This window comes from Barbatula barbatula (genome assembly GCF_947034865.1).
Source record: "Barbatula barbatula genome assembly, chromosome: 24".
In the NCBI taxonomy this organism is placed as follows: domain Eukaryota; kingdom Metazoa; phylum Chordata; class Actinopteri; order Cypriniformes; family Nemacheilidae; genus Barbatula; species Barbatula barbatula.
The window spans coordinates 14653575-14666690 of NC_136787.1; the positions used below are offsets into that span (position 1 = coordinate 14653575).

At 40.9% G+C, this 13116-nt stretch overlaps 1 protein-coding gene across 1 annotated transcript in view; it reads left to right on the plus strand.

Moving 5' to 3' along the window:
* The window catches only part of ryr1a (ryanodine receptor 1a (skeletal)), a 50847-nt gene that overhangs the window by 23588 nt on the left and 14143 nt on the right, over positions 1 to 13116 (plus strand). Inside the window, exons 73-85 of the mRNA XM_079449210.1 lie at positions 2795 to 2965; positions 3074 to 3133; positions 3455 to 3589; positions 3833 to 3945; positions 4122 to 4218; positions 4311 to 4420; positions 4573 to 4624; positions 4715 to 4804; positions 7073 to 7172; positions 7310 to 7389; positions 7464 to 7540; positions 7644 to 7717; positions 8336 to 8353. Coding sequence (XP_079305336.1) covers positions 2795 to 2965; positions 3074 to 3133; positions 3455 to 3589; positions 3833 to 3945; positions 4122 to 4218; positions 4311 to 4420; positions 4573 to 4624; positions 4715 to 4804; positions 7073 to 7172; positions 7310 to 7389; positions 7464 to 7540; positions 7644 to 7717; positions 8336 to 8353 — 1177 coding nt within the window. The remainder of the gene's footprint in view (positions 1 to 2794; positions 2966 to 3073; positions 3134 to 3454; positions 3590 to 3832; positions 3946 to 4121; positions 4219 to 4310; positions 4421 to 4572; positions 4625 to 4714; positions 4805 to 7072; positions 7173 to 7309; positions 7390 to 7463; positions 7541 to 7643; positions 7718 to 8335; positions 8354 to 13116) is intronic.

Sequence of the window (13116 nt, forward strand, 5' to 3'; positions counted from 1 at the left end):
AAACATGATAAATATAGAAGGTTTTGAGTTTATTCTTTTAATAGTTATAGACTGTATTTATTTGTTGTAATCATTAATAATATTTATCATGTATTTATATTTTAAGATCTGCATTTTACAATATTTTTTGTTAAACTGATGTTTGTATTTACAGTACTGTAAGTTTATCCATCTCTAATTTTCATAAATTTTCTTTAATCTGCATGTTTTTGTCAGTCCCTTTATTTAATTTCCCTCAGAACAAAAACTTAAAATTGTTAATAAACCAACAGCCAATGGTTGATAAGTTTGGCATCAAGCCCTGCAAACAAAGGTAAAGTGTTTTGTTTCCACTCCCTCAACGGGACAGTCCTTTCTGCCACGTGCGAATCTGAGCAGTGTATTCCGGATGAGTTTAGATGACAGTGTTAATGGTGTTTTCTCTCTGACTGTCCCCTGCCTTCTTTTTTCCATCTGGATGCTGGTGTGTTTCTAGACCGGGGATTCTGAGGTTAGCTTCTCTTTCTGCACGACTGCTGTGCTACCGCATGGCACCTCACATCTGGGGGGGGGCATTTCATCAACTCCCCGACACACTGGCATTCTAAACACACACTGTGTTGGATAAACCGGTGCCCGTCGTTCTGCCAGTGTGTGAGGGGGGAGTCTGAACAGAGGCGCTTGATGAAAGATCTCTTTGTAGATTCAGGCTCATGGCACTTGATTCCATGTCTGTCGTACAGCCCTTGGAGGCCTGTGCCATCACCCTTTACAGCAGTTTGCATCTGTTGGATTGTAGTTCGGATGGGGACCTTCATACATCTGTTTTTTCTTGGCTGAAGATTGGGGTCAATTTAATCTGTTCAGGAAGTTAACCGAGATCCGGAAATGCTTAAGTTTATATCCAAAGATAAGCCATTTCAATTCATTTCATTTAAAGGACTTTGACCTCAATCCTGGTTGACATATACATTTTTATTATTTATTATATCCTCTTGAACAAAAGGGGGCATTTAAAGTCCATCCTGTGTGGCTACTCGATCCCACATTAACCAGAATACTTACAGTACATCTCCATGTTATTTCAATTTCTCTCCCCATCCTCCCCTTTTAACCCATGACCCCTAATGCAATCAAGACAAATGATTGAGGTGGGATTGTGGAAAAAGGGATTGCACTTTTATATTAGTAAAATACTAGTAAAATATCCCTTAACTTACTGGCTAGTTCAGTGGGATAGACGTTTTCAATGTATAGTCACCAGTTTCCTGCAAACCTTGATCTTACTTATTCAGTTTGTCTCAACATTCTGGTCCGGAAAATGGCAATTGGTTTAACATGGCAAGTGGCCTGGCCAAGGCTACATACTAACTTTGGCTCCATAAATTCCAACACTGTTATTCACATTTTAACTGTTTAAATTCTTTGGTGGACATAATAATCCATCAATTTCAATGATCAATTAAAATTTGAACAAAAACTATTTTTCAGGTAGGTCTGTTGGCAATAGAATTCAAGAAAAAACTGAATAATCAAATAAAATGTTTAGGTAATTATACCATATTTTTTATGGTGGAAATAGATTATGGTGTTGTTTGAGACCGTAAACCAAGATTGAGTTCCAGACCAGACAATGAGACCCAGTCCAAGTACATAATGTTATTTATGCCCGAAATTAAGTGTTAGATCAGAGGGGTTAAACTTGGGCGAACAGGTCCATAGGTGTGTGAAACTTTAAAGAGATCAAGATCATCTAAATGATTTATTTTGGCCCTGTGGGTTGCATTTATTGATAACATATGCACTTACGCAGCTCAGCGACCTAAAATCAGTCAGAAGCAATAATTTCCCCTGGCTTTATACAGAACTCAACCGTGTTTGTGGTTTCTGACTCCGTCTCCACCTGATGCTAAGCACATTGTGACTGCATGTTCCTGTTTTAATGCATGGAGTGTACTGACACGGTAGAATCCTAGCCACCTATCACCTGCTTCAAGATGCATTTCAATTAAACATTATTATTAATTCATTCTTAAAAGTTGAAAGCATGAAGTTGTTTTTCTTCTGCATTGTACTTTGTATATTGCCATCTTTCTCGTGAGATAAGAATTTGATGTGAATTTCAGCTTCACTCCTATTGTGCATTGTCTTCCCCACTAAGATAAAAAGCAAACCTGAACTTTTGCCCTGCATTTCCTCTTAATGACCCTATTAATCAAGAAAGCCTAATTTCTAAGGCTTTTCTCTAAAGAAGTCTCGAACTAAGATACATTCTAATGACTGTAAATAATATTGTCATAAGGATGGATTGGCCCAGGATAGATCTTGGTGAGGGGAAAGAGAGCTTGTCTTTATGTGGACGTTCAGGTGGTTTCTCCTGCTTCCGGTTTTCTTGACATTCCCGGGGAATAGTTCACCAAACATGATGTCATCATTTAGTCACCTTTGTTGTTCCAAACTTGTGTATGAGTCTTTCTTCTGTGAAACACAAAAGACGATATTTTGAGCAATGTCTTAGTGGTTTTGTGTCCATGGAAGTCAATGAGGGTCGGTGATGTTTGGTTGCCAGCATTCTTCAAAATATCTTCTTTTGTGTTCTGCAGAGCAAAGAAAGTCAAGCAGGTTTGAAAATAAACCTTTGTGTTAGTAAATGATGAAAGAATTGAAAATTTTGGGTGAACTATCCCTTTTCAATCATAATGGATTGGTCAACATCTTTCAATATCAAAATCCTCTCAAACTATACCAAAAGAACCAAAACACTTCCATTATTTCCACGTCAGTTATCATGCCTTGAATGTTAATGTTATCCCAGGCCGGTGGCTCTGATGTGGAGCGTACCAAGAAAAAGAGGCGCGGAGATCGATATTCTGTTCAGACGTCCCTCATTGTGGCAGCCCTAAAGAAAATGCTTCCCATCGGACTCAACATGTGCTCGCCTGCGGATCAAGAACTCATCAACCTGGCCAAGACACGCTATTCTTTGGTAGTGTGAACATCATCTACCTTCTCTCACATAAATCTAACAAGCCTAGATTTTTTGTTTCATAATGAACTTCAGTAGTCATGAGTGTGTGTGTTGTTTTGTTTGCAGAAAGACACAGATGAAGAGGTCAGAGACTTCTTGCAAAACAACCTCCACCTTCAGGGCAAGGTAAGTTACATCCACCCCAAACAAACAAACAGACGTACGAGGACATGCAGCAATATGAATGCCCAGTGCCGCTGCTAGCCATTTTGGTGCCCTAAGCATAATTCCATTATGATGCCCCCCCACGCCGTTTTTTCTTTACATATACATGGCAAAATGTGCCTGCCTAATTATATTTCTATAGAATAATGAAATTATATTAGATAAAAAAAAATTATTAGGCAATTTTTGGTGCCCCCTCAGCACTGGGTGCCCTACGCAACAGCGCGCGGTGCGCCTGGTTGGAGCGGCGGTGCTGTGAATGCCATCTTTCTCTCTCTCCAGGTTGATAACCCGTCCATGCGCTGGCAGATGGAGCTGTATAAAGAAATGGCAGGAAAGGCTGAAGATGCAGATGCTTCAGAGAAAGTAGTGAAAAGGGTACAGGAGGTCTCTGCTGTTCTCTACCACATTGAAGTGGTGAGTTTTAAATCGATGATCTTACCCAGTACGATTTATAGTCAAGTCAATACAAACGTTTGTTGCCTATTATGCATATTTAAAGACTTTTACGACTTGTCGTTTATTAGTTGTGTTGGTGTAAACCTCACATGACTAATATTGGAAGCATTTATTAATAAAAAAGATAGATTCATAAGGCACTACCACACATGTTAAAGGACACTAAACTTATCTTCCAGCATATTGTTTTTCTTCATTCAGACAGAACATCCTTTCAAGTCCAAAAAGATGGTTTGGCACAAACTGCTGTCGAAGCAGCGGCGCAGAGCAGTGGTGGCCTGTTTCAGGATGACTCCTCTGTACAACCTGCCCAGGTAAGACAGTATATACACTTATACATCTTATATAGACATGCATTCTGTTTCTGAGAACAAGAAATGATGTGGATAACAGAGGACATTATACAGACTCAAACCCACATTATCTACAGTACATGAGCACTGGCAAGCACAGGACAGCTGTTAAAGTACCAAAATACATACTCTTGTAGGCATAGAGCGTCTAACATGTTTCTGGATGGATACAAGCGTAACTGGATCCAAACTGAAGGATATTCTTTTGAGGACAGAATGATTGATGACCTTTCTGTAAGTGTTCCCATGAAGATAATAATGGTTGTTGTATTCTAACACAAAACAAAGTGTTACAATATGTTTCCGATTTTTTCTCAACACTCCAGAAAGCACTGGAGGAAAAGGAGGAGGAGGAAGAGGAAAAAAAGGAGACAAAGCCAGATCCTCTTCATCAGCTCATTCTTCACTTCAGTCGCACCGCCCTCACTGAGAAGAGGTAAGAGCCCTCCCCACCTCAGAGTCCTCTTGGTGATGGACATGGTCAGATGGCACTGTTATACTGTATAAAAGATGTTCTGTATAAATAATGTGGGTTTTTTGTATATGTGATTTTTCATTGATCATTTTTATTCTTTTGCTCTGTTGCAGTAAACTGGACATAGATTATTTATACATGGCATATGCTGATATCATGGCTAAGGTGAGACCACTTTGTTTTATTAAAGATTTTTTTAACATACCACGTTCTTATTGTTCCAAAGCGTAGAACATAAAACATTTTTTCCCTCAGAGTTGCCACATGGGCGAAGAAGATGAGGGAGGAGATGAGGAGGAGGGAGGAGAGGATGAGATGCCCTTTGAGGTGCGACAGACAGAGATGGTATGGGGAGACCAGGGGCTGGGGATGGGAAAGACACAGAAGTGCGGTAGACCTGCGTGACAACCAAACCAACCACTGTATCCATCAGCCATCCATCACTCACATGTCATCTGTCTCTCTAGGCTCACGCTGTGCTCTGTCTCTCCATCTGTCTGTCTCTGAATTGTGTTTTATGTCATAATGTCTTTAAAACCACATATGCATGAGTTTATCTTCACTTTAGTTCACAGCAAGCTTTGAGCCACCTGCTAAACACAGACACTATAAATATTTTAACAACTTAATAGCTTTCTTGGCAAGAAGATTCCGCCTCATTTTACAGCAAAAGAGTTCTGTTATCTCAGTATAATGTGTTTAGTAGTTTAGGCTTGAAGAATTGTTTCGTATATGCTTTTAGTTTTGCTAGTCTGTGTTTGAATAACATAAAGCTGCAGCACTTCAGATTTTAATACAGTATGTTTGAAGATCTAAAGAACTGCTCAGAAGACTAAGGAATGAGTTCTGGTACAGAATTAAAAATTCAGAGATCTGCTCATAAATGCTAATGTTCTAGTCTTTTCTGGTCTACCGGGGCAATTCTGTGGCTCTTCAATGTGCGAAATCGAACCTGTAGCGGCTTAAACATGTACAACTGTCCACTTGACTTCACATTTCCAAGTTTGTAAGAATTCTGGAAAGAACTGTTGCTTTTCTAAAGATTTGTTTGATGAATTATTAATTTGAGATACATGTGCAATACATGATCATATGGAGTCGAGTGAATGTGCAGTTTACTAAATGTAGCTATTGTGTGTTTTACACATTTCAAGTAACTGGTCAAATATGTATTGTATGTTTACTGTGAACTTTGTATTCCCCACTTTAATTCCCATTAATCCCATTATTAAACAAAAGTGACTAATCAACAATTTCCCCCCTATACTCACATAGTATACTGACAAACAGACTACAGTGAAAGCCAGAGCGGTCTCCTCCATACACTCACAGCGGAACAAACATACAGGTACACACACTAACATGTACAAAATACACACTCAATGGAAAGACCGTCAATGGACAGAATTGGTAATATGCACCTACACACTATTGGGTGTTTAGGACAGGCTTACAGGGGAGGGGGGTGGTGTGGGTGGTTTGGGAGGGTGGTATATTATGCATGTTATGTATTCAATTAATTCTTGGCAAAGCAGGCTTTTAAACGTTTACATCTTTCTTTTAGTGGTGCTTGCTTTTATTAATATTATGCTGCTAGTATTGTTTTGCTAGCTGCTATCTACACTGTACAAAGGATTCTAACGATTACAGTTGAAAATTACACCTGAGGTGGGTTAAGAATTGCTTCAGCATTTACATACGTTTACTATGTGTAAAAGAAGCCTATGTATGAGTTTAAAGTGTATGAAATGGAAGTACTTACGTGAGTTGAAGCTTCTCTCAGGAGACAGGGATATGAATAACACACCTGTATGGCTCTTTGCGTCACGCTGACATGCAAAGCCATCAGAAGAGTTTCCTGTAGTCAAACGTTTGCTCTGACAGACAAACGTGAGAAATTAGTATCTATCCCATAACTAATGTTGACTGATTTACTAGCGGTTCCCAAACTTTTCAAGAGTGCTCATCTTTGACAATACAACATCAATTTCCGTCTCGTCTACACTTTGTATTAACTTAGAGATCGTAATGGTCGCGTTTAATGGCGCGTTTACCTTCTCCCGGTAGTAATAGACCAGAGTTACACAAAAAGTTCATCAATACTGGAAGAATTTGGTCTATTATATTTACCTTTACCGCTTTAGCTGAACTCGCGCCAGTAAAGAAAATAGCGCGAGGCGAGCTCTTGCGCAATAAAAAATAACTTCCGTTAAAGGAGGTCATCCAATAATATTAATAAAAATAATAATGCTTATTCAGAAGAATTCGCTTTTATTTTAAATTTTTCTTTGTAGTATTTTGATTTCTCTGTGGTTTTGTGTCCAGTCAATGTCACTAGAATAGCCTCAGTTTGGGAGCCGCTGCATACATCATTTATTTTATCAATATAAATCCAATAAAAGAATGATATGCAGGACAGACAAATGCTCACATCTAGAGAGAATGTTTAACAGCACTTGTTAATACTGACTGACATTTTTAATATTATAGTTACAGTAGGCTGTAGGCTTTTGAATAAGTTAAACAGGTAGATTAACCAGTGAGGTTTTTAAGAATAGACGTAAGTTAAGACTGTTAGTAATTAGTCCAACTTTTCCACGTTTAACCTTACAGGAAAAAGAAATGGAAAAGCAGAGACTCCTCTACCAGCAGTCACGTCTACACAACCGTGGGGCCGCTGAGATGGTCCTTCAGATGATCAGTGCCTGCAAAGGTGATCCCTTTATACACTTCCATCTGTAAAGAACCTGTACCTCAAATTGACCTCAATCTCTATCCAGCTATACTCTATTATCCAATATCATAGACCTGTGTAATAATTTGTGTCTAACCAGATCTTTATTTGTACAGGTGAGACCGGTTGCATGGTCTCTTCTACCCTAAAGCTTGGTATTTCTATTCTAAATGGAGGAAACTGTGAAGTCCAACAGGTTGGTGAAGAGTGTTGCGCTGGATGAAAAACACTAAGTGTTCAGCTGTAATGAGTTTGTTCATTTGATTTCAGAAAATGCTGGACTATCTGAAAGACAAGAAAGATGTCGGCTTCTTCCTCAGTGTCCAGGCTCTTATGCAAACATGCAGGTATATTCTTACTTTGTAGTGAGAAAGAGTCTTCTTTATAATATCTTTGTTGATTCATATTATTTATTATAGTAAAATAATGTTTGTCCATTTATTTTTGTAGTGTTCTGGACCTGAATGCCTTTGAGAGGCAGAATAAAGCTGAGGGTCTAGGTATGGTGTCAGAGGAGGGAACAAGTAAGGAACAAACACAACTTTCACATGGAATACAGTGAGATGAATGATTATAGATTAAAGAAAACTTGAAATACATTTTAAAATATAGATAAAATACTGTGCAAAGGTTCAAACTTCCTTCAGGACCCAGACATTGGACACCAAGTGACGACTCAACAGAGTACCAGATTTATTTTACAAAATGAAACCAAAATGTACTTACACTAGTTCTAAAAGTTGATGATACGTTGTATTTTGCTCGCAATGCACGATTATTTGGTTAGGTGTACTTTATGATTTACATTTAACATGTTCAGCTCCAAAATGTGAGGCCAAAATGAGATACAACATCCTAAACCTGTTCTGATCAGTCATCCACCAGTCATCATACACGTTCGGTCTTTCTAACACAACCAAATTTATTAGTTGAATGAATTCATTATAATCACATTTTCATACGCTCCCACCATTTAGTCTAATATATTAAATGCGAATGAACAGATTATTCTTCATGAGCCGATGTTGACCATAAATAATAACCTTTTCACTCCATGTCGTCTGTTTGCCCTCCACTTACCATCCCTCTTTTTCCATGACCATATTCCCCACTCTTTACGTCCTTACCTTCACGGGCCTCAGACATGAAGCTAGAACGGGGTAAATAACGCTTCTGTCCCTCTTTTTTTTCAACTTCTCTCTACCTGTCGTTCCTATCTGTCCTTTGATCTCTTTCGAAATCAGTTTTGTTGGTTGGTTTTGAAGTTAAGTATATAAGTAGCTTTTCTCTCAAGGTTATAAAAACGACTTTCAGTCACATCACTGTATGTCATTGAAGGTACGAGGTGTCATTTCTGAGCTTTTATCAGCATAGTAATTCTAATTCAGATTGCACACTTTACTTAGAAACACACCTATAGTCATTTACACCTCACCACAGCCAGAGAATGTGCCTGACGTGTGTTTTTTTGACAACCTTGAGTTTTACAACACAGATCTACTGTAACTCTAGAACTCTAAAGTGTGGCTGGTCAATAAAATGGAAAATAAATTACATTGTACGGTAATTTATTTAAAAATACATAAGAAAATCACTATTGTTTTTGCATTATTAATGTCTCTGCATCTTTGCTTTTACATCTGAAGTCCTTGAAGGATTATATGACAGCACATAAAATGTCTGAAAGGTTAAACATACTTGTTTTGTTTCTAACAAAACAGAATAACAAAGTCAGACATTTTTTTATAAATTGAACCAAATTCAGTCTAACATTGTCTTGCCATGTTCATTTGTTCATATGTAACTATTGTGATAATATTTTATACTGTGTGCTTTTCTATATGTGGTGATGCGATTGCCTGACCCACCTATGTTTGAGGAAATGGTACGGTCCGGGGGTATAAAGGTAGATAGGACTGGCATGTCACACAGGTGTGTCCTATAGGGCTTCCGGGAGTACTTTTATTTCCGGTGGGTTGGGCTACACGTCCAAGAGTGTGGTTGAGGAGTACTGCGGGCATTTGTGAATGGCCATGTATTTTCGAGAGCCATTAGTGAAGTCTGCGTCAAGTGCGTGGTGCATTACGGGTCATTAGCTGCAGTGACTTTGGGTGTTGGAGGTGTTGCAGCAGGCTGAACCGACGCCAGTTCGCAGGCTGATACCGGCGCTATTTGGGGCTGTGATTCTCCCTTATGGACTAGCGCTATCGTACCTGCATGTATAACGACTGCTTGAACTGGAGTGTTTTCCGAGATAGACAGTGCCACTATTGTTCGCACTGATTCGTCCAACTTACCATTTCTCCTACCTGACTGCCTAGTGGATTCCTGAACCGGGTTGTTTCCAGACCCGTTACTTTTAGTGCGACGCTTAATTTACCTTCCACTTTCATTTCCTGCGTAGCGGATGCATGAAGCTGACTGTTCCGGACCGAAGTGGACAGTCCGTAGAGTCGTGTTTATTTCCCTTTTTGCTCTTTCACTCGTTGCCGTGCCTGGGACAGCGTCTTTGTCCCGGTTGGTGTGGAGGATCTATTCCCATTTAGCTGGCAGTTATTTCCAGTGTATAATAACCATTTAGTGTCTGTTGACGTGCTTCGATATCGCGTTCTGCGTGTCTATAGGCACGACATTTGGCTCTCTTTCTCGGAGGACTGGTGATTACCGGACTAGCTACTATTATCGATGTCATTTTGGGCGTAACTTGTTTTGTTTAAATTGATTTTGTTTAATTCGTTTTGTTTAAAATTTATTTTGTTTAATTCGTTTTGTTTAAGTGATTTTGTTTACTTCGCTTTGCCTAAGTGATTTGGTTTTGTTTAAGTGATTTTGTTTACTTCGTTTTGCTTAAGTGATTTGGTTTAATTTGTTTTGTGTAAGTGATTTGGTTTACTTCGTTTTGCTTAAGTGATTTTGTTTACTTCGTTTTGCTTAAGTGATTTTGTTTACTTCGTTTGTTTTGTTTAAGTGATTTTGTTTAATTTGTTTTGTTTAAGTGATTTGGTTTAATTTGTTTTGTGTAAGTGATTTTGGGATTGAGTTTATTAATTTTCTTTTCGTTCCAGAATTAGGGGGAATTAGTCGCGGTCGAGATCCTCTGTATGTGGTGCTGTGGTTGACTTGTTTGTAGTGTCCACAATATCGAAACATTTGGCGTGTGGTGACGTGAGTGAGCACAACGGTTGTCGGATCAATCGGACGACTTTCCCCAATTCTGGGTTGGACGTTTTAAGTGTGTGTATGCTTTGTACGAAGATGATGGCCTGTTTCTTTTAATGACTTTAATTAAATGTGATTTTGTATTTTAGATGGTGTGTGTGAAATAAATTGTTTACCAGCTTCCCTTTTGTCTGCTACCTGTCTCAGCCAATAACGAACCTGTGAGCTTTTGGTGATTTACTTAATTTTGGGTCCCTGGCCCTATCCGGGGTGGCGTAGTCGGCTCATGCTTTGATTAATCTCCTTTCACCGTATGCCATCGCCACATTTGGCGCAGTCGGCAGGGTCTTGGCTGTTGTACGGGTACAGACGTAGGGATTTGTATTTTTTTTTCACACATATATATATTTTCTTTCTTCTACTTGACCATATGGTGGAGACGCGTCTGGTGATTACCCCTTATATTGTGTAGAGATGGAGGCTGAATTACAGGAAATGAGAGACCTTGTGGCTCAGTTGAAGGCCGATAACGATCGACTGCGACAGGAGCAGACACCGGTTGAGTTGCTTGATCCTGGCGCAGGCTCTAGTAGTGCGTCACGGCCATTAACGCCTATATCTGTAGGATCCAATGTTAACACCGTTGAGCGCTTTGTTTTTGTTCCTCGTGAACGGCGCTGTCCCAAATTTAATGGTAGGTCTGGTGTAGGCATTGACGAGTGGGTCGAAGAAGCTCAGGCGTGCATGCGCATGCGGACGATGACGGCTGTCGAGCAGGCTTTCTTTTTGTTTGATCATCTTGAGGGAGAGGCTCGGGATGAGATTAAATATCGGCCGAGCCCTGATAAAGATAATCCTGAGAAGATTATTTCTGCGTTGCGTGAAGTGTATGGCTGTCTCGAGTCCTATATTACGCTTCAAGAAGCCTTTTACTCACGGCGACAGGTGGAGGGAGAAACGTTACAAGAGTTCTCCCTGGCGCTCTTGAGTTTATTTGATAAGCTTAAACAACAGTCTCCGCATGCCATTTTAGATGCGCAGGTGGTAGTTAGGGATCAGTTTATTGAATGTGTGTTGGATAATGCCTTGCGCAGAGAATTGAAACAATTGGTAAGGCGTCAGCCTGCTGCAACACTGTTAGATGTCCGAGGGGAAGCAATTCGCTGGGAGAGAGAGGGAGTGCCAGGCGGTGTACGGGGGCGCAGTCAGTCTGTTCCTTTGGTGCAGGGACATCAATGTGGCGTTAAAGATGATTCTGGGGTAAATCCTGAGCAGGGACATCATTCACAGGAATTTAGGGAGTTGAAGGACATGCTGATTCGACAGCAACAGCAAATTGATCAGCTTTCTCAGACTTTAGCCCGTAACCATAGTCCCCAGTCTCGTGGTCAGCCACTGCGTTCTAGTTACGTGATTTGCAGACGGTGTCAACAGCCTGGCCATTTTGCTCGAGACTGTCAGTGGCAGCCCCATTCGTCTGGCCCTCAAAACCATTCCCGGGGTAACCTGATATCTCGTGATGCTAGGTCAAGTGTCCCTAACCAGCCGGAAAACTAGTACCCACCGGACTGCAGAGTCTCAGTTCGGTTGGAGGTAAGAATGGCTCTTGTGATTTTCGTGCCAGCGGTTCTGTGCCTCGTTTAGTCTCCTCATGCCCACATTTAGTTGCAAATATTGGCGGTGTGCCCATACCCTGTTTGATAGACACTGGTTCCATGGTATCGACCATTACAGAGAGTTGTTTTCGGTCTGGATTCGAACCATGGGGCCAGCGTCGATTACAAAACTGTCATTGGTTACAGCTTAGAGCAGCCAATGGACTGGAAATCCCTTATATAGGGTATATGGAATTGGACGTTGAACTGTGTGATCGTGTGGTATCAGGGTGTGGCATATTGGTTGTGCGTGATCCACCTGGGGGTAATTCTAGTGTTCCTGGGATTTTGGGAATGAATGTTCTTGGTCGCTGTTATCGTGAGCTTTTCGGGCAGTACGGACCGACCCTATTTGAGCTACCATTAGTGACCCAAGACGTGGGAATATCTCGGGCCTTCCAAGCCTGTCAGAAAGTAGATGGCGTTCTGGCATACGGGGGCAATGTAAGAGTCCGTGGGCATCGGGTTTGTCGCGTTCCAGGGGGCACTATGAAGTTTGTAACAGCAACATGTTCGTCCATGTTTAGAGATAAGATCGTGTTATTCGAGCCCCTTGACACTGGTCTGCCTGCTGGCTTATTGGCCTCTCCGTCGTTAGTGTATGTCGACGGTGGTTTGGTTTGGGTGCCTGTTGTCAATGTGGGTGTTCTCGACGCTGTTTTATACCCGAAAACCATCCTCGGGAAGTTGCGGGAAGTGTATCTGGTGGATTCACCTGCCGGACTGACTGAGGTATCTGCGGTTCCTGCTATCACAGTGACTTGTGATATGATGGCAGCCCCTGAGGCAGCACAGGTCGAGAACATAGAACTGTCAGGGCTGTCGGATGAGGAACAGGGCAAGGTTAGGGCTCTCCTTCAGGAATTCCAGGCGGTGTTCTCTGCTGGGGAGGGAGACTTGGGTTGTACCGACCTCCTGTCCCATGAAATTCCTTTAATCGACGAGACGCCTGTTCGACAACGCTATAGACGGATTCCTCCATCTGAATATGAGTTAGTTAAGACTCATATTGGCCAGCTTTTAGACACCCAAGTGATCCGGGAAAGTTGTAGCCCGTACGCCTCCCCATTAGTATTGGTTAAGAAGAAGGACGGTGGCCTACGCATGTG